The sequence below is a fragment of the Manacus vitellinus genome, unplaced genomic scaffold (assembly GCF_001715985.3).
Source record: "Manacus vitellinus isolate BGI_N305 unplaced genomic scaffold, ASM171598v3 scaffold_10_pilon, whole genome shotgun sequence".
In the NCBI taxonomy this organism is placed as follows: Eukaryota; Metazoa; Chordata; class Aves; order Passeriformes; family Pipridae; genus Manacus; species Manacus vitellinus.
The window spans coordinates 10,588,226-10,612,404 of NW_021938838.1; the positions used below are offsets into that span (position 1 = coordinate 10,588,226).

A 24,179-nucleotide genomic window follows, 5' to 3' on the forward strand; every position below is an offset into this window, starting at 1 on the left:
TGCCAGTCCCTATCTCTTTTTTTCATAAATGGGTAAACTGAGGCCCACTACATCTGAGAGACTTTCCCTGTGCAGGCTCATGCACAGGCTCACTGACTGCTTACAGCAGCACTTTCCCAGAGCCTTTGGCTTGGGCAACATTGCCAATCCACTACCTCATTGTCCAGGTATTTTTTCCCATTAGTAGCTCAATATTCCACACTATCATGCACGCCGAGGTCTGATGCGTCATCTCAAGGTCTGTGCATCAGCAGCTGCCATACCAGCTCAAAGGTGCACGGCATCTCTCCTCACTGCCTCCTCCTCCTCCTTTGGCCATTTCTTTCTCAGGGGTAGGCTTAAAGCAGGGTGGGAAATTTAGGAATTAAATCACAGCCCTTCAGAACTTTTTTTTTTTTTTGCTGTCACAAAGTTATATTATTATTTTATGCAAAAATGGTAAAATAACTTGGAATGACCGAAGTGTCAGCAGTGCAGCAGCAGCCATGCTAGGTGTTATCACAGATCCAGCATGGGGCACAAAGGGAGGATTGTGTTCCACACCAGGACAGCCCCGTTGCATCAGGAAGGGTGTCTGCAATGAGCTTTGCTCATGTCCAAAGCAGTTGCAATTTAGTTTGTGGTAACAATGAAGTTCCAGCAGCCAAAGAACCACTGCGGACTGTTGAGCCCGGCTGTGGGGAATCCCAGATGGTGACCTGGGGACCTGCCTGAGCTGAGGAGCACAAGGCAGCCTCCTCACTGTGCCCATTACCTGCTCGCTCAGACACACATACACACCCTGCAGAGCCATCTCTGACAGCGCTGCTGGTGTATCCCAAACTCCAGTGTCACAGGCTGGCTGGGAGACTGCAGTAGCACATTGAGTTCTGTTAACATGTACTGCTGTCATGAATTCAGAGCCAGCCAACTGAAACATTAATGATCTGGTAAACTACAGAAAGGAACCAACTCAGAGTGAGGTCTGCAGCACAATCACTTGCCTGTTTGGGATGATGAACACCCATAATTCCTCAAGATTTCAGCAGGAGGTGAGGGGTTTTGCACCTTTGTAATTCAAGTACAGCATTAAGAATAAAAGTATAGCAAGGTACAAAACCCCATATCCAGTAGTCCAAATAGTGAAAAATATGAAATTTGCTATACTAGGAGAAAGTCACTGGCTACAAATATAATACAAAAAGGGTATTCAGATGAGCCACTACACTATCTGGTAATTCTTAGAAACACTACAGAGGTGACTTGCCACACCAATTCCACCACAGACACCAAGAGCACTTCCAGCTGAAAAACAACCTCAGCTTTTCTGAAAGGTTTTCTAAGAAATCCTTTTTTTCTCCTTTAGCAAGCTGTGACTCATTGCTCTCTATAGCACAAACAGCTACCAGATACAGAACCCTAAGTGCCAGAAAACGCTCCACTAGCTCACAGAGAGTGTTTCAAGTGGGAGCTTCAAAACAGCCTCCAGAACCACACTCGTGTTCAAAGGAGGTGCTAGAGAACACGGCTGTGTGAAATTTGGCAATCCAGCTTCACTGGCAGGAACATGGAGGTTAGTTTTGGCTCACACGAGACCCTCCACCCTGTAGTTTGCTTTGAACAGTTTTAATGAAAAACTCAAAAGTGAGATTCAGCTGTAACCATCAGTTTTTATCTAAGGGTGGTCAAAAGCAAAAAAAAAAAATCTACTTCTGTGTATATATGTGTTTTGGAGGCGGTATGCATCTCTCCTTAGAAGAGACTCTGTATTTGAATTATCTTTGGAAGGGAAAATAGCTGGGAGACCTATAATTCCCTCTCACATATGCATGCAGGCAACCAAAACAGCGATGTGGTGGAGGATGGGGTGAATAAGTAAATGCATCGTCCAACTGGGCAGCAGACAAGCCTATCCACTTTTCTACTTCTAAAGGAAGAGTTAGTCACTCCTCCCACCTATTGCAGCAGCAAAATGAGAAAATGCTGCTCTTCAGCTTGAATAGACATTTATCTCATCGAAGAATCTAAAGATGGCTCCAGAGGTGCTATGAGACCCAAATCATTATAGTTTTGCTGCTTACCGCGTTGTATTTTGGAAATCCTCAAGCCTCAGAACACAAGTGGAAGGTGAATGAGGTAAATCACAGGATGCGTCTTGTTCTGACATGTGACAAGAGGAGGGAGAGAGAAAACCCACTTGAGGATGGTGAGTGGGAATACAGGATAAGCAGGACAGCCAGCCTCCCCTTGACAAGCATGCAAGTGAGCTGGCTGCCTGCCCCTCCAGGGCCTCCAAACACTTCAAAGGCAAGAGGTAGTTACAGGCCACTAGGATGTTTTCCACCCAAAAAAACATTGATTTAAAGGGAGGGTTCCCAGCACCCTAAAAAATCTGATACCTTGCTAACACAAATCACCAACATTTAGTTCAAGTTTTCTATTCCATGTAAAACCAGAGAACATATACTTAGCTTTCCTCTTCTGCAGACACTGAAAATTCAGAAAACAGGACAAGCTAGCTCATAAATAATTGCAAAGCCCCTCCTGAAAAAGGCTGAGAGGGAGGTGGCATGAAAGCTCCCAGCCAGGAAAGCTGTGACTGCCAAGGAGCAGAACAGAATAAGGACAAGGACAGTGTGTGATATCCCAGATCCATCTGTACGCAGAAATGAAAGGCATTGAGGAAAATATCAGTGCGGGTTATGGCAGGCATTCCCAGGTGTGGGAAAATCCTCAGGGGAAGAGTACCATCAACAGAAAATACAGCAGACCTTATAAGAGACAGCTGACGTGGCAGATCCTACAAAAGCTTGTCTGCAGTATCTGAGCGTCTTTTGTTCCCTAGCCCTATTCTTTCACCTGGCAGCTCACAGATTAAAAGACCTGAAAGATGTTTCTGTCACAGAAGACTTTTCCTCAAAAGGCTCCTAAAAGGAGGAGGGACCAGGGTAATGCAGGGTCCACTACAGGGGATCCGTGGCAGTGGAAGCTTTACCCTTCTAATAACAACTCCCCTACTTTTCTGGAAATTCTCCCTAACCCTATCCTCTCACTACCTGCAGAGTGATAACAAAGCCAACATTGTCCATCAAGTCTCAATCTGAAGTGACTCATTTATTCTCAGGAGCTTTGTGTTCATTTTTTCATCCTGGCATCCTAACAAAACAAGGTTTATGTCATCATATTGCCTGTCATATGTCTTAACTGTTTGTTCCTTCCTATTAACTTTTGAATCACACCGGACTGGGGATAGAGAGCTATGAGAGAAATTGAGTTTCTCGGATAGAAATTGAGTTTCTCTAAGATCGGAGAACCTCCCTTTGATTGGGTAGGGCAGAGACCCCAGTTCAGGTCTCTGCTGAGAGAAAGGCTAAGAGCAGAGGCAGCACTTATCCCTGCTCTTGGGCATGTCCTAGGCAATCAGCAGGCATGTGCCACCCAGCCAAACCACACAGCTCATTCTGCTTCTTGTCCTGCTGGTAGGCAGAGGATGGGAAAGGGAGATGAACGTGCTTTGTGGGGAATGGGGTCAGGTGGGGGGCTCAGCTGAACTTCCTCAGTGGAGAACACAACATCATCGCAAGTCCGGCCTCACACATAAGAAAACTTGTTCTCCCTGCCAAATGGCCTATAACTTCATGACACATCATCAAGGACAAATGCCAATATTTATCAAGTACTCACTGAATCCACTGTGTAGCCACACACAAAACAGCAACCAGTTGGAAGGTTCATCCAGTAGATTTGTTGCTGCAACTTTTTCTTCCCTTTTGCTTAAGTACGGCAAGCAATGGAAAAGTCACGTTGAAGTCACTTTGTCTCCTAATCTCACGACTTTCTGAGTCTGCACAATTGATGCAGGGTTTCTTGAAACAAGTAGAAAGCATGTGATGAACTGAATGTGAGCACTTGGGAAACAGCGCTCCTGCAAGACTGTAAGGCTTGGCTCTGGAGTTAGTTTGTGACGTCGGTTAACAAGCAGCTATTTGCTCCAAGTGTGCTCCGCTCGGGCATTTTCCTGGATCTACTGACCAAACCACGAATTTTTAAGGAAAAGTGAAGGAAGAAACAAAATGCCCCTTTTTGCTGCACCACATGGTAAATTTCATTTGTCCCATCCCAACTGCTTCTAGTGACAGTGCAGTGTTTGTCTGAATTTTTAACAGATGTTTCTAAGTATTCTTGACCACTTCTCTCTCCTGAGGATTTCTGCAGTGGGATAGCTCTAGATAGTAATGCAAACAAAGCTTGTAAGAGGCTCTTGGGGATAAATCTGTAGACACTGCATCTAGGATGGGTGTGGGTATGGGTCCAAGCCTTATGAAACTTTGTAAATATCCTCTAAAGACTAACAAGCTGGACTGACCCTGCCTGCAGATGTTTTTGAGCTTACCAGCCCCGCAGTGAAAAAAGCAAGACAGCTTACAGATAACTGCAACACTCCTGAAGCAGCCTGAGAGCAGGACTTGAACTAAAATTTATAAAAGCAGGATATACTGGAGCAGAACAGAATAATGCAAAGGATGATGTGTGATGGTGTAACTCCATTTCAGCTCAAAATACCAGAGATGCTTCAAAGGGACCGGTCTGGGCTGAGGCAGAATTTCCCAGATGTCAGGTTGCCCTCAGGAACAAGCACACTGGATTCACTTGACAGGTGTGAAGGTACTCATGCAGTCAGACCACAAATTGCTTAAAAAAAAATAAAATTAAATCTCTGCTTTCATTTTTAAAGAAAATGAGCATCTTGCGCTAACGCCGGGTAAGGAGGCAGTGACGTCTGCCTGAGTTTGTACACAGCCTGAAACAATCAGCTAAAACATGCTCATGGCTGATAGTTTACATTATCGAAATGTAACCAGAGCTATTTAATTCCAAAATGAAATCTATTAAAGCTATTGTCAGTGTTTCACAGCAGCTGAAACTGTTTTTTTAAAAGGTCAGTCTACTAGCTAGAGAGTGAAAACAAGCAAGGCGGCTGTGCCAGCCCTTAGGACGTGGCTGCATCCTGCAGTCTGGCTTTGCATTCCCTTAAATGTCGGGCAAGAAGCAGCCGCGAGGTCTCAGCGGAGCCCGATGGCCCTGCCAGCCGCGGGGGGACGGATGGAGGCTCAGCTCCTGCGGGGGGACAGACAACAGGGCAGCTGTGGGCGGTGGGAAGCCGTGGGGTGAGCCCACATGGGGTCCCCCGCACGCCCCCACCACAGCACGCTGCACCTACGCCTTGCTGGGGGCACAGAAAGGGATTGCTGGAGAGGACACCACTTCTTTTTTCACCCCATTCAGCTTTGTGGCGGCTCTGTCATTCCCAACAATACCACAGCGCTCCCCCACCCCTAGAAAAACCCATAAAAACCCCAACCTGAGAGCCACTTCCTCACAAACAGCACAGCATAGCTCCAAACACCCCCACTGTCAGCAAAGACCGAGCATTTGCTGTCATCTTCTGTATTAGCATTTCTGTTAACCCCTTTGTAAGATCATTTGACTCGGTTTCAAAATTCCACATTCTGAAAAACACTTGTTAAATATTGGCCCTGACTGCTACACAAAGTGATAGCTTGGTAGTCATAACCCACAAGATATATTTAGCCTCACAAACTCATCATCAATGGATTTTGAAAGCACTGTAGCCAACAGACTGGAAACCACATGCAATACAAACACATAATAGAACTTTTAATGTGCAAAGAGACTAAACAAAAAGATCCTTGACCTTCTTGCTTTCCCTTGCATACCATTATCCCCAGTGAGACAGCAAATGGAATGACGTGGAGAGCAACAGCTACCATCAAGCAACTTTGGAAGCCAATTTCTACAGTAGTTAAGCAGTTAATGACGTTAATCAGAATGATAACTTATTAAATTCTATATTTATGCAAATAGCATTTTGGCATATCGCATGGAGACCTGAGTAACAGTGCTCGCCAGGAAAAGGTCCCAACATCTTTTATATTTACCATTTTGGGTTTTTTTAATACCATGTAAAAGTGTCCACGATGGTCGGTATGTCAGACAAACCACACTTAAATAAAAAGCTCTAGTCACAAATTAATCTCCATCATCCCGAACAGATTAATGAACAAATTGTTTCATTCTTAACCTTTAGGAAGCAGAGATTAATCTCTGCAGCTACATACAATCTCTGCCTTTATCTTTTTAACAAGAAGATGACATTTCTTATAGACCTTCCTAAAACAGGCAACAATTGTTGAACAAAGAAAACAACAGGTAGCCCTCCCTCTCTCCATGCTACAGTAACTAGGGGATCTACAGCACAAAAATATAAAGCAACAGAGTAGTTTATGACTCTGACATGAAAGGACATTATCTGCGTGTGATGAGATGAATCAGGAAAAATGCATTTTAGGGTAGGCAGAACTTTAAACAGTCTTAGTTTTGTAAAGCCTGTGCAGAAAATTTACTTTTTTCCAAGAGAAATAGCTGGCAACTTCTTGGCTCTGGGTCATATTTAAATTCAAAAAGAATGGAAGAAGAAGGGGATTCAAAGAAGAGCTAGGAATTGCACTTTTAATTGCTTTCAGGATGTCAAAAAGAATATCAAGATGTGCTTATGCATGTAGTTTTCCCCTTTCTTGATTCTGTTGTTTAATAGAATTAAAATTCTGCACCAAATTTTACCCATTCATTTGGTTCACTCTCTGTCTTCAAGAAAATGAGGTGGGATCCACTTGCTACAGGATGTTGTGCAAAATTAGTAGTTCACCAATTGAAATTGTATCTCTATTTTGAAAATCAGTAATATTGCTTATACACAAGCCCTAACTGATGATTTATTTATGTAAATATCTGTGTATCTGGGTACCTTCTCTGTTTCTGCAAAGCCTGCAACACAATGTTAAAATATCTCTAGAAAAAAATAATTGTCCTTTTTTCTCCGCTTTGGGTACAAATTTCTGGTTTTTAAATGAATGTGCAGGTTTCCTGTTGCTACATGAAGCCGTCATTTCAAAATACCAACTAATTCTAGGGTTAATTAAAACACAATGTTTTATATCACAAACACTTCATTTCTTACAGCACATATCTTCTCTACCTTAATGTGATTGCTGGCTATTAAAAGAAGAAGGATTTTTTTTTTAATTTAATAAAATAATTTAAAGTTTTACAGCAAATCACTTTATAGAGTCAACTTATGCAAGCAACGAAGCCTTTCCAGAGAAAACAGGATTCTCCGCACCTCCCTCTGGCTTTTCTCCCTACTGAATGCCGTGGCCTTCACTCAACCAAAGGAAATGAAAGACAGACTGAGACAACAGCATCACGTGGGTGAAGGTCAGATTGATTTTCAGCTGTGTGGTGCTGTTTTATCACCCTCAGGACAAAAGTTAAGCCCTTCATTTTTTTTCATGTCTGCTTTAACAGAGCAACTTATTTTTTTTCCCTGAAATTTTGGTTGGGCTCCATACCACCAGAATTACCAAGGATAGCTTAATTTAAAACATTTGTGGAGATCTTCTTTCCACAGAGTAAAATCCAGAGCAGCCCACACACCACAACAGTTCTATCCATGAGTTTCCTCTATTCCCTATGTACAAATAGTGGCTCCTTGAAACTACTGAGGTTTGTGCAGTGACATTTGCTGACAGCAGAAGAAGAGTGGGATGCAGCTGCCGGCTGTTCAGCAGTGATCCTGGGCACGGGAGAGGAGCAGTTGCTATCTCAAAAGGGGCAAGTTCACAAACTGTTTTTTCTCCCCATCCTCCTTCCCTTCCTCCCTCTCCTCCCTTCTTGGAGTGGCCAAGCTCTCCCGCCTGTCACTCGGTGATCTGGACATGCACGGCCAATTGCTGTGGCAGCCCCTGGAAAAGCAGATAGTTTTGCTAACTCAGATTGCACTTTTCCCAACTCCAGTACCACTCACAAAAAAATCACTCTCCCCAACTTGCTGCAAGGACTGTCTCTCCTCATTTCTCTTTTAATTAAGACTGATGCTCCCCCAAAGTAATGATGTTGTTTTCAATACAATCTTAGCCAGTCAGGTCTTCAAAACCAAACTCATTAACAGAAAATGAGGTATTTTGTACATCACAGATATGTATATGCATATGTAATTATTGAGAGAAAGGATCCATTTCTCTCCCATTTCCAGTTTTCTGGCAAAAGGAAAACTCAGTATTCTCTCATTTAAGGTGAAACAAGAAAATCCTACTCACTTTCATTTCCTTTTGTGTTAAATTTTGGGTTGAATTTGTCTTATTTGTGTGAGGAGTGCAACAGCATTGTGACTGCCTCCTAAAGATGACAGTTTATCCTCCATAAAAAGCAAGGACTACTGTCTGCTTTATTTATATGTACCAGAAGTTCTGGTGAAAATCAAACCCAGTTACACTTGATGGCATTAAAACACCTTGGAATTCAATTCCTACGTGAAACAGCTCTTGTAAAACAAACCATGACAAGTGTCTGTAAGAGAGGAAGGAACAGAGAAGGGCTGTAAGGTGAGATCAAGCAGCTATCCAGGTTGGATCTGAATGCTGTCTGAATGCAAATTAAATAATTTGCTAGGTTTTTGAACAAAGATTTGACTAGCACATGTCTTTAGTTCATCTGAACCTAGCTGAGATTGCCTTCCAAGACAGCACAGGGAGCAGCTTGATTTTTCATGGCACTCTGAGGAGATCTGCCATTGCTGGTCCCTGTGGGATGGCTCAAGGAAGGCTCTGCATGTGTACAGAGCTCCAAGGAGGAGCCAGCTCTGGGACAATGGACAAGAGAGCAACTGCAGCTGAGAGTAAAGGAGAAACCAGTAACACAGTAAGGTGTAACTTAAATGTATAATCTGTGAAGTGACTCAGTTACATGTAGGGCCAGGAAAGGGCAAATGCCAGCACAGCGTCGGGGAGAGGACTGCTGAGAGCAAGATGTAGAATGGTGGAAGTCCAGAAAGGAGCAAGGAAAAAGCCTCTGAGGAGGGACCACAGGGACACAGGCAACGGGGAGAGGGGAGGACAGAGAGCAGTCACCCCAAGCACACAGCCAGAAGTCACAAAAGCACAACCTCATATGATGCAGAGACAAACCACAAACTGAGTACTACTATAAATGTTAAATAACTGTCCTAGATGCATCTTGAATTTTTGGCTGGTTTTGGATTGGTTGGTTGCTGTGGCTGATCAATGCATATTGAACAATGTACTTCAAACCTGCTTAAACTACTCTTGGAGTCCAGTAAATTGCTGGCATTCACTGTTGCTCAAAGAAAATAAACACAGGTGTGTGTATTTATATTTCTATAGACTGTGAGTTTATAAAGGGAATTTATTCTACTTTTGTCTTTTCAAATTTTCTAATGAATAATTAGTAGATGTAGCTTTCTAAAATGACCATTTAGTATAAATTATATCAAATCTCATTTATTTTAAGAGATATCATTAAGTACAAAGTCTGCATGAGTGAACTGAGTTCACTGTAGAGGAAATAACTGGGAATTATGTTCAAAAATCTATTCAAATGTTTAATGTAACGGATTCCCTGGAGAAGAGAAAAGCAATGGGCTTCTTCAGCCTTTCCTTATGTCCTCCTCAGCAAGCCTAACAGTAATTGAGTAGCAACAAAAAGAGGAGCCAAAAAGTCTTTCACCATTACGCTGATAAAGATTTTCAAGGAAACTTAAGGAAGAGATGGACCTACAAGCCAACAAAATGGTTTCAAGAGGAAGTTCACCCCCATGGTTACAGGCATCACCAGCAACAAAATCCACCTGGATTAAAGACCTTGGCTCTTCCACCAATTTCATGCATGCCATTAAGCAAAGTGGTGCAGTTACAGTAATTTTCATCCAAAATAACTCAGGCTGTTAGGGGGGATGGTCTTGAATTATCCCCCCAAAGCCTGACCTCTTGCTCCCCTCATGTCGACATAAGGCTTGTGCAGCTCCATAGGGTACCAGATCTGGGAGCTGCACAGACTAAAAATCAGTTCTTTTAATTGTCAGCAATGTCAGCTCCCAAAGACAACACAAACCTTGTACCAGCATAAGGCACGAGATGGGAGGAAGGAAGGAGTACTCCTTTCAGAAGGAGGCAAAACTTAAGCCAAATTACAGTGACAACTTCTTAATTCCATGATGACAAAAATAAGAATTCCTCGTGTCAGGAGGAGGTTGCTAGTCTAAATGTTTAAAGACTACAAAGTGCTCCAATGCCCTAGGAAGTATTTAACATGAACAGACCAAGTGCCTTGAAAACACCAAATCAATTTTTTCATTAGTTAAGACAATGAAAGCTTCTTATAATAAGCAAGATGTTTGAATGACATTACCTGTAGTTAATACATGTAATTTAACTTAAATTTCTACTGAGTATATTTTCAACAATTTTCAATTGAATATGAAATAACAAAATCTATTTTTAAAATTCACCCTACTGTTAGAAGCACCTATTAAAATTATTTGAATGAAACAGCATTCAGAACATACGTACTTGTTGCCAAAGCTTTGAAGAAAGTCAGAAGCTACTTAGACCTCTGGTGGAGGTCCTCTGACGTGCAAACCCGGCTTGGAGAGCAACAGCCTCTCCAGCAGGTGCAGGGAAAATATTTCCCTTATTCAATTTATTTGACTGGTTCAGTCCAGTACGCAGTTTCGTTCAGAACAGAGGAACTGTTTGGCAGACGGTCTCTACTTTGCTTCTTGCCAGCCCATGGAAAGAAAGGCGTGAGACGCCCACGGAGAACGGAGCACCCGGCTGGGGCTGTCCAGGGGAGGACACGTACCTTGGTGGATCCATCCTGCTCACAGGGATGCTGTGCCGCAGGGGCGCGGGCTGCCAGCCGGCACGGCGGACACCACACAGCCCTCCCTCGGGTGGCACTCGAGGCAGGCTGAGCCCTGGGCTCCCGGACCCAGAGGCCATGCGGAGATGCTCCAGCGAGCGCTCCCAAAGCCAGCCAGCTGAAGAGGACCAACCCATGCTGGCACGTTTCCCTAAAGCCAGCCGGCACCAGGGGGTGGAGGCTGCTTTCTGGCTTCCCCAAGCCTGGAGCACAGTTAATAACATGCCAGCTGTATCTGCAGACAAGCCAAGTTTAATGAGGCTACAACAAAAGCATTCAAATATGCACTACAGAACTTCTGTGGGGATTTTTTTCTAGAGCTTGTTTTAAAAAAAAAAAAAAAGAAAGATAGGAATTCTTGACAATGTTTGTACACATACTTCCTTCATTTTTAATTGATTTTAAAAAAACACCATTTATATTCTACAAATTCAAAGAAAATCAACATTAGAAGGACTTGTTTAATCCCACTACTTCCAACAGCAAAATTATGTTGTGGGATGAGTGCTTGAAATGCACTGCTGGTTGCTTTTTTCTTAATAAACATTGAAGTCTTAATTGTTTTTCCCCTACATGGCCAGACACCATCTTTCTGTCTGCCAGGTCTTCACACCAGGACAAGTACTGTCCCTCGCCTGCTGCTCGGGAGCCAGAACAGACACACAAACATGACCACATTACTGGCACGAGTGATGGAGGAGATAGCTGACCCCATGCTCTCCCATCAGCCATGCTTCACCATGCTCCTGTCTCTTACTCTGGGTCAAGGTACAGGAGGTATCTGTAAATTGACTGCAAAGAGGGATTTGGAGACAGTGGAGGGAGCAGCAAAAGAAGTCTGCTCAGGCATGAGTGGGTGGAGAAGGGGGAAAAGGAGCAATCACTCACTTTCTCCTCCACCAGAAGAACCGGAGAGTATCAAATGAAAGCAGGTGGTGACAAAACCAAAGTGAACAAAAGGAGGTACTTTTCCCCAATGCATAATTGAGCTCTGGGTCCCCACCACAGAAAATGCTAAAGGCACTTCTAAAGGGAAATTCATGGAAAAAGACTGTCTGAATAATTTAAATAAAAAGCACCACAAAGTGCCCAGATAAGTTTGCTGACATCTAGAAAAACATTCTGGGGAAATGGCACTATGGGACCATCAGGCTGGCTCAGCACAGCCATCCTTATATGAAGACTACTTACCCAATGGTCTGCAAAGGACGGGGAAAGAAATCAGGAAAGAAAGCACACTCAGAGTGCACCTCCTGTTCACTGCTCACATCTGCAGTCTGAAGATCTCAACAGCTCTGAATCTGCAAAGGTTGCTGGTTATGGCCAACAGTTTCTTCCCTCAACAGCCCACAGGAAGGCAATGCGTGCCCTTCTGCAGCATTGTAACCACAAATAATCTATGCTCTTGTCCATCTGAGACAGGACAACCCCAGTACATCCTCCACTGCATTCTCTAAGGCTTTATTAAAAGCCACTTTGTAAGAAGCATGCATCTGTTGTAGTCCTGGGTACCCTCACTGCAGTTATGAACTGCGTTTCATATACGGGGTTTTGTCTAAAACTCCCTGAATGCTGGGACCTGCTTACGGCAACAGGAATCCTTCCTCCTGCTGTAGGCACAGCTGCCCTTGCAGCACTTGGCAGGCTCCAACCTGGGAAGGAGCCTTTCCATTGCAACCCCTCCCTCTTCTTTAAAAAAAAAAAAAAAAAAAAAAAAACTTACTTAGATTTCTATAATACCAATAAACAAGCCTGCCCCATGTAGACTCCCACAATGCTCCCTCTGCGTAACATGGTGATGGATTACCCTTTGCAAACAGAAATATGAAGCAGGAGAAGGGGAGGCAGAGCTCCAGCACCCCTGGTGCCACAGAAGGGCTGTCTTGAAGCCTGGGGTGCTGCAGGGGGATCTGGGTGGGCTCCAGCTCCCAAGCGCAGGTCCTGCTTCACACAGGAGGTCTCTCACACTGGCCAGGACCCAGCACTGGCTCTTGCTTCACAGCATTTGGGGTGGCTCAGTCTCTGTGCATCTCTTCATTTCTGATGCAGCAATGTATCAGGAGGTGAGACTGGCTTTGCAGACAGCAAGGGGCCGACCTGTACAAGACTACCAAAGAACAACATGTTTCCTTTAAGAGGCCTCATTTAAGACATGCACCCACTTTCTCTTTTTTATTCATTTTTATGCATACCTGTGCTTACTTTGCAGACTACTTTTTGAACTAGATAAAAGCAGATAAAAGAACTCAATTAAAGTAGCAAGAATGAAACAGTCCCTTGCCAATACAAGCAGGGTAACTTGTCATCCTCAGCTCCTCACTGGGCCATATGTTTAAAAATGACAGGAAAATGTTCTTCCTGTGTGAAAAACATATGCTGCTTGAGGAAAGACATCATCATTGCTACGAAATGTCTGTGCAGCCTCAGAATGCATAGCTGGGCAGTCCACAGTGACTGCTGGCTACGAGGGGGCTAAGAAAGGGGTGGAGAGAGCTCATTGCCTCCCTCCTGCCAGGGGTTTTGGTAACATGCAACCAAGCCGCCCGCAGCCGCGCTGGCAGCGCTCCTATCTGCACGCGCAGTGCCTGGTGCTGCCTCCCTTGCCACCGTCCCCGGGGGGACCCGGCACAAAGGTGGCCATGGCGATTGGCAGGGGATGGCGCCTGGTGCACTGGCACACTCTTATCAGCGAGCACACTGCCCAGCTCCACACGCCGGCTCCCGCGTGGCCGCGGATCTGCCGTGGGCTCACGGCCGGGCCCCGCTCGGGGAGACCCTCGGCGAGGCCACAAAGCGCACCCCGAGCTGGGTGTTTATGGCGGGCGAGCATTGTTTGAAATTCACGTGTGTCCCCCCCCCAAATCCCTACAGGCCTTGGCACGCCTGCAAAATCCAAGAGAGCCCGACAAACAAGTGCTGAGGCTCAGCCCCACCGGTGCCTCCCCGTGCCAAGGGGCTGTGCTGGGGCTGTGTGCCCTCGCTGGAGCAGAGCAGCACGGGGGTCTCACCTACCTTGGCCTGCAAGATGACCCTCCGATCTACCGGACAAGCAGTGCTGTTAGGAAGCATAACACTTTGCATGACTTTGTCAAATGTATGCAATACATGAAAGGCTACACTAAAGCACCTTTGCCAGCAGCCCCCACCCAGGGGGCAGAGCCAGCGCTGGTGCCTCAGCAGACACTGCACAGGATGTGCTGCAAAACCTCTGCATGGGCAAGGGTAACACACACCCACCCTGACATTAAATTTGCAACTATGCTTCTGTTTGACTCCAGATCCGAATTCAGATGTGGGGATGTGCTTTGTGTTCTACACCATAAATATATATTTCACTGAGGGCGGGCAGAGAAAGCCAGTCAGCACAGTTCCTTATCAGCACACTGGTTTTCTGGCACGTGCAAGCAGAAGTCCTGGAAAAAGGTTGGTTGGGAACCTCCAGGTAAACTCAAGCATCACCTGTGAGGTGACAGCAGTCAGACCACCCAAACCACCCAGCCAAGTGAACCCCTACAATAATCTGGGGTTTCAGAGCTCTCAGCACTGATGGGCACAAACACTGACTGCAGGGAGACATGTGCAGCACCTGGACACTGCAGCCAAGTGCCCAGGATCCCTCCCAAGAGCCCTTGGGATCCCTGTGCTGCCCCTACAGCTGGAGAGGGGACGTCTGGGACAAAGTAAGGACAGGAGCCTGCGCTTGGAGCCCTCCGAGTGATTGACAATAAAAACACTGCCCCGGTGCCCATTTTCAGATCTAGACAGCAAGAACTGAGGACTCCAGGGAAAATCCATGTTTTTACAGTTTCTGATATTACTGAGCTTTTCTGGTGCCAATTTTAAAACACTGCTATGACCTCTGGAAAGTGGGGAAACTGCATTTCAGCACGACAACACAGAAAAGAACAAAAAAAGGAAACTTGTTATTTTTTTAAGCTTGAAACACTAGTCAGGTTAAGAGAAAGGAGCAGAATTCTGGCAAGGACAAGAGCACTCAGACTGAGCCACAACACAGTAATTAGGGCCAGTAGGTCATTAGAGACACAGCTGTATAAACTAGGTGTATAATTAAGTTTCCACACTGCTTTTTCACAACTGTATTTCAGTTTCTTTTGTGGAGGACAATCAGTAATTGATTAATTTAAAGATGCAACAACAGCAGCAGCAAAAAGAGAGGAAATCTCTGACTTGCCAATCGGGTGCAACCAAAGATTACAATTTTGGGGAAGGACTAATTTTGGAAATGTATGTAAGATGTCTCTCTTTGTCAGTGGGAAGTACAAAGTGCCACCTGACAAAAACATTCATGAGACATCATCACTTGTTGACAAGCTACCGTATATGGTTTTCTGGATAAGCATCCTGCATATACGGTTGCATGGCAATTATAATTCTTGTAGCAGGTGAAATATAAGAAAAATGCAAAATTATACACTAGCATGAAACAGTTACAATACCTCGTTTCAAACGTAAGCCTAGTGTACAAGTTACAGGGCATTTAAAAGGAGCAACTGCAAGACTTTAATTATAAACTAGTTCCTACCGTAGAGTAGTTTAGAAAAATCAGCTGCTTCCAAGCTGGCAATATCCATATATAGCTCTGCTGCTGTTTGAAACAGACAACCTGTAAAGTTATCAACAACAGAAGAGGACCTCATGAAATGCTCAGAGACCCCGCCAAAACCTACTTCTGTCCGCTTCATTGATGCACTAATTTGCTTTAAAACACTCTACATTCACTTGAGCAACTGAAGAAACAGGCCTACATGAGGCTATTCTGATCCATGGGAGGAAAGGGGCGGAGGAAGCAAAAATAACACAATAAAATACTGGAGCTAAACCCAGACTAATGCAGGTGGATTAAAACACACAAGCAAAATGACAAATCCTGTGACTTTTTAGCCACTTTTTATCAGACAACAAACCACTTGGCATCAGCCACCAGACATTGATATATCACAGAACAGTTGCTTGATGTATGCAGCCTCTGGTGCTGGTTGTAGGACACAGTAAGTTGTAAATCCACATGTAATTCTTTACTCTTGTCACTAATGCTGTAAGATAACATCATGCTACAACACCTACACTGTAACAGCAGTATGCAAAAACATGTATAAAAAAGACTGCACATGATGCCAATGCAATTACTTGGTCCTCTCTAGCTAAGGGGATATGGGATACCAGTGAGTTTTAAATTCATTTTTAAAGCTTAACACATCCAGTGTATACACTAGGTGTTTTTATTTATTCTCAGTGTATGTTTTCAAGATGCTCTCTAGCTGTTTAAGGCACTATTTCCACGACTGCTGCAGGAGAGCTCATTTGTGGGGGCAAGCTGGGAGATAAGGGAAGATATGAGCCGGGAAGGAAATGTGGTGTTCTTTTGGTACAAGCTGCCCCCATTTAGACCCTTTTCAGATCCCTGTAGACACTGGAAACCTACAACCTGCAATCACAGACATCAGTCATGAGCAAAAGGTATAAAAGGCACCTAATTCTGTCAGAAGGAGAACATCTCTACTACACTGACATCAAAAGGAATGCCACGCACTTATGCTACCAGAGATGTCTAGATTTCAGCAGTGTTTTGTCCTCAAAGAAACAAGCCTGAAATACATGAAAAAGCAAGGGGGGAAATGGCTGTTTGTTACCTCCTTACATGTCAAAGCAGCTGCGTTCAAACTGTATTATAACTTCAGCACACCGTAATGAATTTCTAAGGGATTCCAGTGAAATAGATGGTTTATCCTATTCTTTGGAGTGATCTCTTGTAATCCTGCAACACTCCTGAGCTACAATACCTTCCTACCTTCAGTATCCCAAAGGAAGTCATTAGTTATGTTGTATTATCAGCCTAGTGATATTATCGCTACAAATATTACCTGTATTGATCTGGACCCATGTAGACACGAGTGAAAGCCCTGCTTCAGATTAAGACATGAAAATCTAGTTTACCAAGAGGTCAGGCACTGCTTTACAACCTCAGGTGTGTCAGGCAGGCATTACAGGCAAAAGGAATGCTCATTTTGTGGGGTAAAATCTTTAAACATACCACACTTCCTAATGTAATCTTAGATTTTCACCCAGGTGGTGCAAGACTTTTCAGATGAACTGAACAAAGACATGCATTTCACATGCTTTCCATGAAAATTCTCATGGCTATCAGACAAACTGGTTGTTATTTCCTCAAGGTAAGGTATGTGAATATCAAGCAATATTCCAGATTGCCTTCATGGAAACATTCTCATTCCAAAACATATGAGTGCAACCTTCCTATTTACTTTAAATCACTTCAGGACATAGATTAAACTAAGTAGAAAACAGACACTCTTGTTGTGGAACAAGGATATGCTCACATGGAGATAATTAGCACTTATTTCATGTATATGCAGATAGTGCCAGATACAGTGCCTTTTTGTAACAAAATGTCTTTGTAAATCATCAGCACATGTGAAGACAGTAAAAGAAGATGAAATTATGTTACCTGCAATCAAAAATAGCAATGAGAATACTAACAAATTATTTTGATAAATCCCCCAAAATATAATTTACTTTTCTTAATCTTATCAACAGAATACTACATTGAGGATAAATAAAAACTGAAGTGTGAAAACACTGACTGTATTGACAGGAATAGAATCTCTAGGTCGCTACATTTTAATTCAGATTTGCCTCAGGAAAAAAATTGCTCCTTTTCATAGTGCTGCTGGTCACCTGTCATAACCTTATGTTCCTCCTCTGGAGTACCCCCCAGCAGTGCCCACTCCCCTCTGCCCTGTTCCAGTCCCCCAGTGGTACCACTACAGCTGCTTGGGGGGTCACACAGTCAGCCAGACCCAAGCAGACACCTGGGCTAAAAAGATCCTTCTCTTGGTGGGGCTCCCCCCAGCACAACGAGCAGCTGTACCAGCACAACTCCGGAGACAGAGCAGCGGCGGAGCAGCGGCTCCCAGGGACAGCTGCTGGGGACGTGCCCTGTGCCTGCACAGCCACCCACCTGCCCTGCTGGGGTCCTGCCTGTCCTGCTTCCCGTGAGGGATGGCTTCAGGAACAGCTTGTCCCTGCGGCTGCTCCTTTGGAAAGGACCGATGTCTACATGGGCTGTGCAGCTCACCTTCCAGTTTGGAACACAAGGGTTTTTCTGAATACAAAATGGCATTTTCTTGCTTCCTACCCTGCAGCAGAGTGCCATTTGCAGAAGTCTCAGGCCAGTGCCGTGGCTGTCAGCTGGCCGAGAAATCACCTTGCAAGAAGTAGCCTTTCAATTTTATGCACTTTCAAGTTTGCAGCCTGTGTGGGGTTTAAATGAGAGTGCAGAGCAAGGAGCCCTGGGGGTGGGCTTAAGTCTGCAATCCTTACCCAACTGCAGGCTGGGGAAAAGCCCCAACATCCCTCTGTCCTTCCTCCCAGAAAGCAGGTGGAAGTGAGAGCAGGGGGTCTTCTCCTCTGTAAATCAGAGTGAGACAACAGAGGATGCTCTTGGGGTGGGAGTCAGGCCAAGCCGAAGCCCCCACCTGACTCACCCTCCCCCCCTTGCTGCACTCCATTTCATGTGTTTTTTCTTGGCTGAGCATCATTTTACTTATGCCCAAAAAGGAGAGCAGAAAACATGGACTAATTACAAAACAAATTTAGTGGCCAGGAGGAATATGCACTCAGGGGACAGAGGATGGGATACTGCTGCACCAGAGGCAGTACTGCTGCCTTCTGGCAGCCTCAACCTACCCCTCTGCCATAACAGCAACTGCCTAAAATATCTTAGACGAGCGTGGAGGATAAAGTGATGGCAGAGTATTCAACTCCGGGAAGGTGAAGGATGAGAGTCTCTGATTTAAATATATAGGAACATATTCTCTGCTCCCCCTCCTAAGATTTTATTTAATCTTTAGTAAAATCTGCAAAGCTTTTTACTACCCCCGTAAATCGGCTTAGTGTGCTCTGCAGAATACCTGCTGCTACCGCCGGCCACGCGACAGCAGCCGTGGAAAAGCAAGATATGTTGCAATTGTTCACACCGGTGCTCTGAGCTTGTTCTTACTTTACAGAAAGTAAAATCAAGATCAGCGTAGGCTGATGCCATCCTTACTTCCATAAAATTCAAAAGGCAGTGTAATAATAACCTAGGGAGAACGGTGTATTTTTAGGGTGGGATTACAAAACTCGTACTATGAATTTTAATCTCAGAAATTGTCATGTTCTTTCATGGGGTTCAGAGGCCCTTCTTCCTGGGAGTTTTGCACACTTCAGTCACTTAATTTTTTTAATCTTCCTACATTTTGAGAGAGGGGGAAAAAAACCTGCCTGAAACTTCTGGCATTAAAAAAACCTCAAAACATTTTTGTCTAACGTAATTACTGACAGATTCCAATTGGAAAGCTGTTGCTTTTATTTTAATTTTATTAAAGGAGTGAACAAAGGCTACCCAAGGCACCACAATAAAATTACATTAACTGTAAAATTACATTATTAATTCTTTAATCTCACTTGAGGCCTCAAGCTGTTGCTATGTCCAATTACCCAGCTAACCACCTGTCAGAACTGTAAAGCTAGTTTAACATTACCTCCAGGACAGTTGTGTGCCCTGTGTTCAGTCAGGTCTGCCAGTGAATCGAAGTCCTGCTGACAGTTATCGCAGGTGTAAATTGACTCATCCTCCATGTCTTCATCTTCCTCATTTCTCTCTTCCTGGCTCGTCACACTGTTCCTCTCTTCCAGGGCCCGGCTGTCCTTCGCTTCGCTCTCCAGCTCTCCTCCCAGGCCACCTGCCAACAGCAAAAACATCCTCTAAGTTTGAGAGGTCTGAAAAATAAGAGCTTTAAGAAGGATGTTGCACTTATTAAGATACATTTAATTACAGCCGCTCTCACATTATTCTCGACACCTTTCATTATATTAATGCGGTTTTTATACCATGTGGTGCAACAATTCTCAACTGTATTCTCTGCTGCTTAGTGCGAATCCTGCAAACACTCTCTTCTAATCTTCTCTGGTGGGTGTGTAGCGGGAGCCTCTAACTCTCTGTCATATAAAGTTGTTAGTGTTTTATCACTTAACCAGATTCTCAAAGCTTTAAAAATTGGCAAGATTAATTACAGCCCGCAAAGAAAAGGCATGTGCTGAATTTTAATTCTCAATGCTCTCCTCTTCCCACCGCCTCCAAGCCCCAATATTAGTAACAACAAGAAAAAAAAAGCTCTAGCTGAAGATCCCAAAGCACACATGTATCCCAGGACGTGAGAGGTCCCGCTGAACTAATGAGAGGCACTTGGTTGGGCAGATGAGCCTCACATTGTGCTGACCTAGCTGAGAGCAGACACATTGCATCTGACCTTCAGGTCTCTCAGATATTTTTTTATCTTGGTCCATGACTGGAACCTGGGCTAGCACATGTATCTTTGCCACCTCCTGCCAAGTTTTCATTTGCACTGGTGCACAGGGAGACTGAGCTCTGTGGCAGCTCCAGAAACACCCCAGGGTGGGGGGCTGAGCACCCCAGGGCTGTGCAGGAGGCAGCTCCACACAGCTGGCTCTTCGCTGGCCATGGGGTGGGTGGCAGGGGCAGCTGGTCACAGGCAGTCACCCCCCAACATGCCCTCAGTGGCCTGTCGTGAGGGATGGACTTGCAGCCACATCCTCCTGCCTCCAGGACACCTCCTTGGCCACAGTGGACTCAGATGTGCCTGAAGCCAGTCATGCCCAATGGCTCCATGCAGAACCACGGACAACCCTCACTTGGGCTCTCTGGAAAGGCAGCAGAGCTGAAAATGCCCTTCTAAGTCCCCGCTGCCCTCTCAGCAGGGAAAGCATCCATTAGACAAGCCAGCCATGCTGACCAGGCTTTGGTGACCAGCTGAGATGGAGATGGTTCTGCCTCTTCTGTACACGTGTGCCCCCAACACAGAGATACAGCCACGGGTGCTACACCTGCACTATTTCACCTGCCTCCATGAGAACTCACACTCTTAATACATCCCTGTTGGTACAACAGAAATAGTTGGGAAGTCATCCAGCAAAGTGAGACAAAACCACAGGCTCTTCCAGCAGAAGAGAGCCTCACACACTGGTTGACCCCAAAAGCCCAGGAGCTGCTCTCAGCCAGGCAGGAGGGAGCCTTGTCGCCACCTTGTTGGTTTGGGATGCGTTTGGGTTTTAAGCCATTAACGAAACACCAGCAAACAGAGAGATGAATTGTTTCTAAAATTAGATCAGCGCCAAAAAGATTAAGGACAACCAACACTGAGAACATGAAACAAAGCTGAAAATAAAATTTATTAAAGACAAAAACTGGTTACCACAAGCACTGCAATTCAGACACACACATTAGTATAGCTCTGCTACCACTATCCAGCCAGAACACATTTCATACCATCTTCTGCTCTGCAAATGGTAACATAAATCAACCGTTGTAAAACACTCTGCAGTTTTCCATGGAGCACTTGTAACATGACGTACCCTTCAAATTGCAATGGAAATATTAAAAATCAGTGCCTGCTTGTGGTGTGTCACAGCATCCCTCTTAGCAGTTAACTGATCTGCACATTTTCAGATTCTTTTACTGTTAAATTATACACACCTTTCTACTACAAAATTTCCATTAAGAGCTAGATATAATGTTTGTCTTAACAAATCAGATATGCCACTTACACAGCGGTAATGAATTTAAGGATTTGGTTATAAAAAGTATCACTCACTAAGCACTCCATATTGTAAGTCATCATCTGTACTACGTTTATTCAATAAAATGCCACTGGCTGAACCTCATGCTTTATAGACTCTTCCTTAAATAAAAATGTATTGTAATGAAAAAAACAATGATTCTGGTTTTCTTTATACTACTAACTTCACCAAATAATAAGTCACATTTAGAGCTATGCTAGCTTAGCTTTATTTCACACATCATTTAATGTACATATTCAAATTATCACATTTTGTCATATTTACTTGGCACACCATCCAGTCTCTCATCCCAGACTGCAATCACAAACATTTTAGCTCATTCAATCTTTTTAAAGCCTATATGTCCTGCAGACTTGATGGTTAATAAATCAGAATATCAACTCTCCAATTTCATAAGACAGAAACCTATAAAAGTAGTCCGAGTATATAAATCTAACCTAAAGAACTGGACCTGCTTCCTTGCCGCCTGCTGACCAAGAGCTCAGGGAAGCACTTCTGAACTGACTTTGCCACAGCCTGAAGAAGAAAGCTTTTAGGCAACTTTGGGGAGCTTTAAGGGACTTTCACTAATATTTTCAGCAGAAATTCTGTCTTTTGAGAGTTAACCTAAAGACCAGCTGATCTGGTGAGTACGCTGTGACAAATTCATCCTTGGTTTTACTCCAATACTTTGTGGCTACACCAGGGATAAAGCTGCTTGACTGAGTCCAACAATAACAAATAATTTAGCACACTGCTTTAGGAAAAATAAATTGTACAATGTGAGATAAGAAAATAGATTCCCGACTGCAAAGCAAAATTCCAGAAACATTTTTTAATTCCCTGTTGAATGGGAAATATGATCCTCTAGGCAACTTCTCAAAAGTGTTGCTGCCTGACAGAGCTTTATGTCAAATAACACAAGAGTGAAGTTTGCAGAAATTACTTAGCAAATGCAACATAGTTTTACAATGAGATTTTTTTTGTTTTCGGTGAGTTGAAGAAATTGTACATGTTTGCCCCACCTTGCTGTACTGTCCGTCAAACAACATGGTCTTCAGATTCCTCTGCTGAGCTGCACACTTGGTGCTTGCCTAGTGAATACCAAACACTGATGAGAAAAATCTGTGGTGTTTCCTGGTTTTTTGACCTTTGTCTCCACTATTTTGACCATAAGCTGCCAGTGGGGTATGCAGGGTGCGGACAGCCCTGGGGAGACACTAGCTCCTTGCCCAGGGGAGCAAAAATACCAGGGCACTGATGGGAATGGGTGGTCCATTCAGCAAGGAAAAGCTTCAAATGCAGCCCAGCTGCTCCCACGATGAGCTCAGTTTCCCTGATGAGGACAGCAGGCCATGAGCATTCCTCAGGAACTCATTTCTGAGGAGCTTTGCTGTAGGAGTTCACAAATTTAACCTGCTATTTTCCTGCTGGCAAGGAGCTGCAGGAGCACCCCAGCACCGTGCAGCCAGGCAGGATGGGCACGTGGGCACGAGCATGCTGCTGGAAGGGTTTGGGTCACCACAGGAGGCCAAGGCGCTGCTGGCACCAGGAGCAGGGGTGGTTTTGGAGCTGAGCCTGGCTCTGAGGGGACATGTCTGTGCACTACCCTGCAAAAGGGACTCCTTGGTTGCCAGAGCCAATAGCACCTTCTGCAGTCTCCAAACATCAGTGGCTGTCTTGTAGCACCAAGCACAGACCCGTGTATTTACTGACACAGCTAATTTTTAAGATGGGATTTTTAAGCCGTGGGTTTTAGTGAACTTAATAGTAAGTAGTTTTTATCTAGATTGCCAGATAATCACAGTTACCAACTGTGAGGAATTTATGTATGGAATACCACTGTGGAGGCAGCACAGCACCATGGGCACACAGCTCCCACCCACCACTGGCACGGTGTGCAGAGAGGAAGGGAGCTGCTGGCACCAAGTTTCAGGGTAAATGATCACTAATCAATTCTAAGAAGGGCATAAAATAGGACCTCGCATTTCACAAAAGTGTTATTATTAGTTTTTAAACGAACCTGCCATATCTAGTGATTGTTCTAACAATTTTCTTTTATGAATAAGGGAGGATACGATTTGAGAGATCAGCCTTGAAAGTAGACCTCACTACCCAAAATGTCAGGAAACAGGGTTGGGGGGCTTTTTTGTTTTTCTTTTCTTTTTTTTTTTTCCCCCTGCAGCACAGTGGAAGGCCTGCAGGGCTTTGCACAAGAAGAATATTTTACCCTATGACCTAAACAATCTGGCCAACAGTCAAGAATATGTTATTCTAATTGCCACTAAAGTTAATGTTGTTAATGACTCTTGGTTTTTCTGTACAAGCTATCTTATGCTCTAGAAAGTTACTATTTCAGAGGAGACATAGCAAGAACTGGGAGTGTTCCTGCCTGACCTGGTGGTCCAAGGAATGTGGCAAACTTGGCAAAGCTGGAAAAGTGAATTCCCAAAGGCCCAGTTTGAAAGTTGCAGTCAGTAGAAATGCCTTCTGAGCTGTGTTCAAAACAGCTCTGTTACAGGAACAACGTGCTCCTAAAGCCAAATATTTGAAAACAGATTACATGTACCATGTTCAGCTCGGGCCTCAACGAAATCAAGAGCAAATTTCCACTTGCTTCAGTCAGCTTGGGATATACGGCCCCACCACCAGGCTGGGACTGTGCTTGGAGCTCAGCATGGCAGAGCCTCAGCCCAGGACCACAGTGACAGCCCAGCCACAGCAAACTGCTTTGGGGGCTTCAGGTA

At 44.4% G+C, this 24,179-nt stretch overlaps 1 protein-coding gene across 3 annotated transcripts in view; it reads right to left on the bottom strand.

Annotated features, from left to right (window-relative positions):
- ZNF423 (zinc finger protein 423) overlaps positions 1-24,179 on the bottom strand; it is a 187,452-nt gene that overhangs the window by 141,535 nt on the left and 21,738 nt on the right. The window contains exons 1-2 of one of the 3 annotated variants that reach the window (XR_003212954.1): positions 19,338-19,535; positions 15,320-15,400 (exon numbers count right to left, since the gene is read on the bottom strand). Coding sequence is in view for 2 of the 3 variants with exons in the window: in XM_018084889.1 (XP_017940378.1) it covers positions 15,320-15,400; positions 19,338-19,434 (178 nt within the window). In the remaining variant the exon portion in view is untranslated. Of the gene's footprint in view, positions 1-15,319; positions 15,401-19,337; positions 19,539-24,179 lie in introns of those variants that run through there. The other 2 variants (XM_018084889.1, XM_008920526.2) reach the window with 2 other exon arrangements.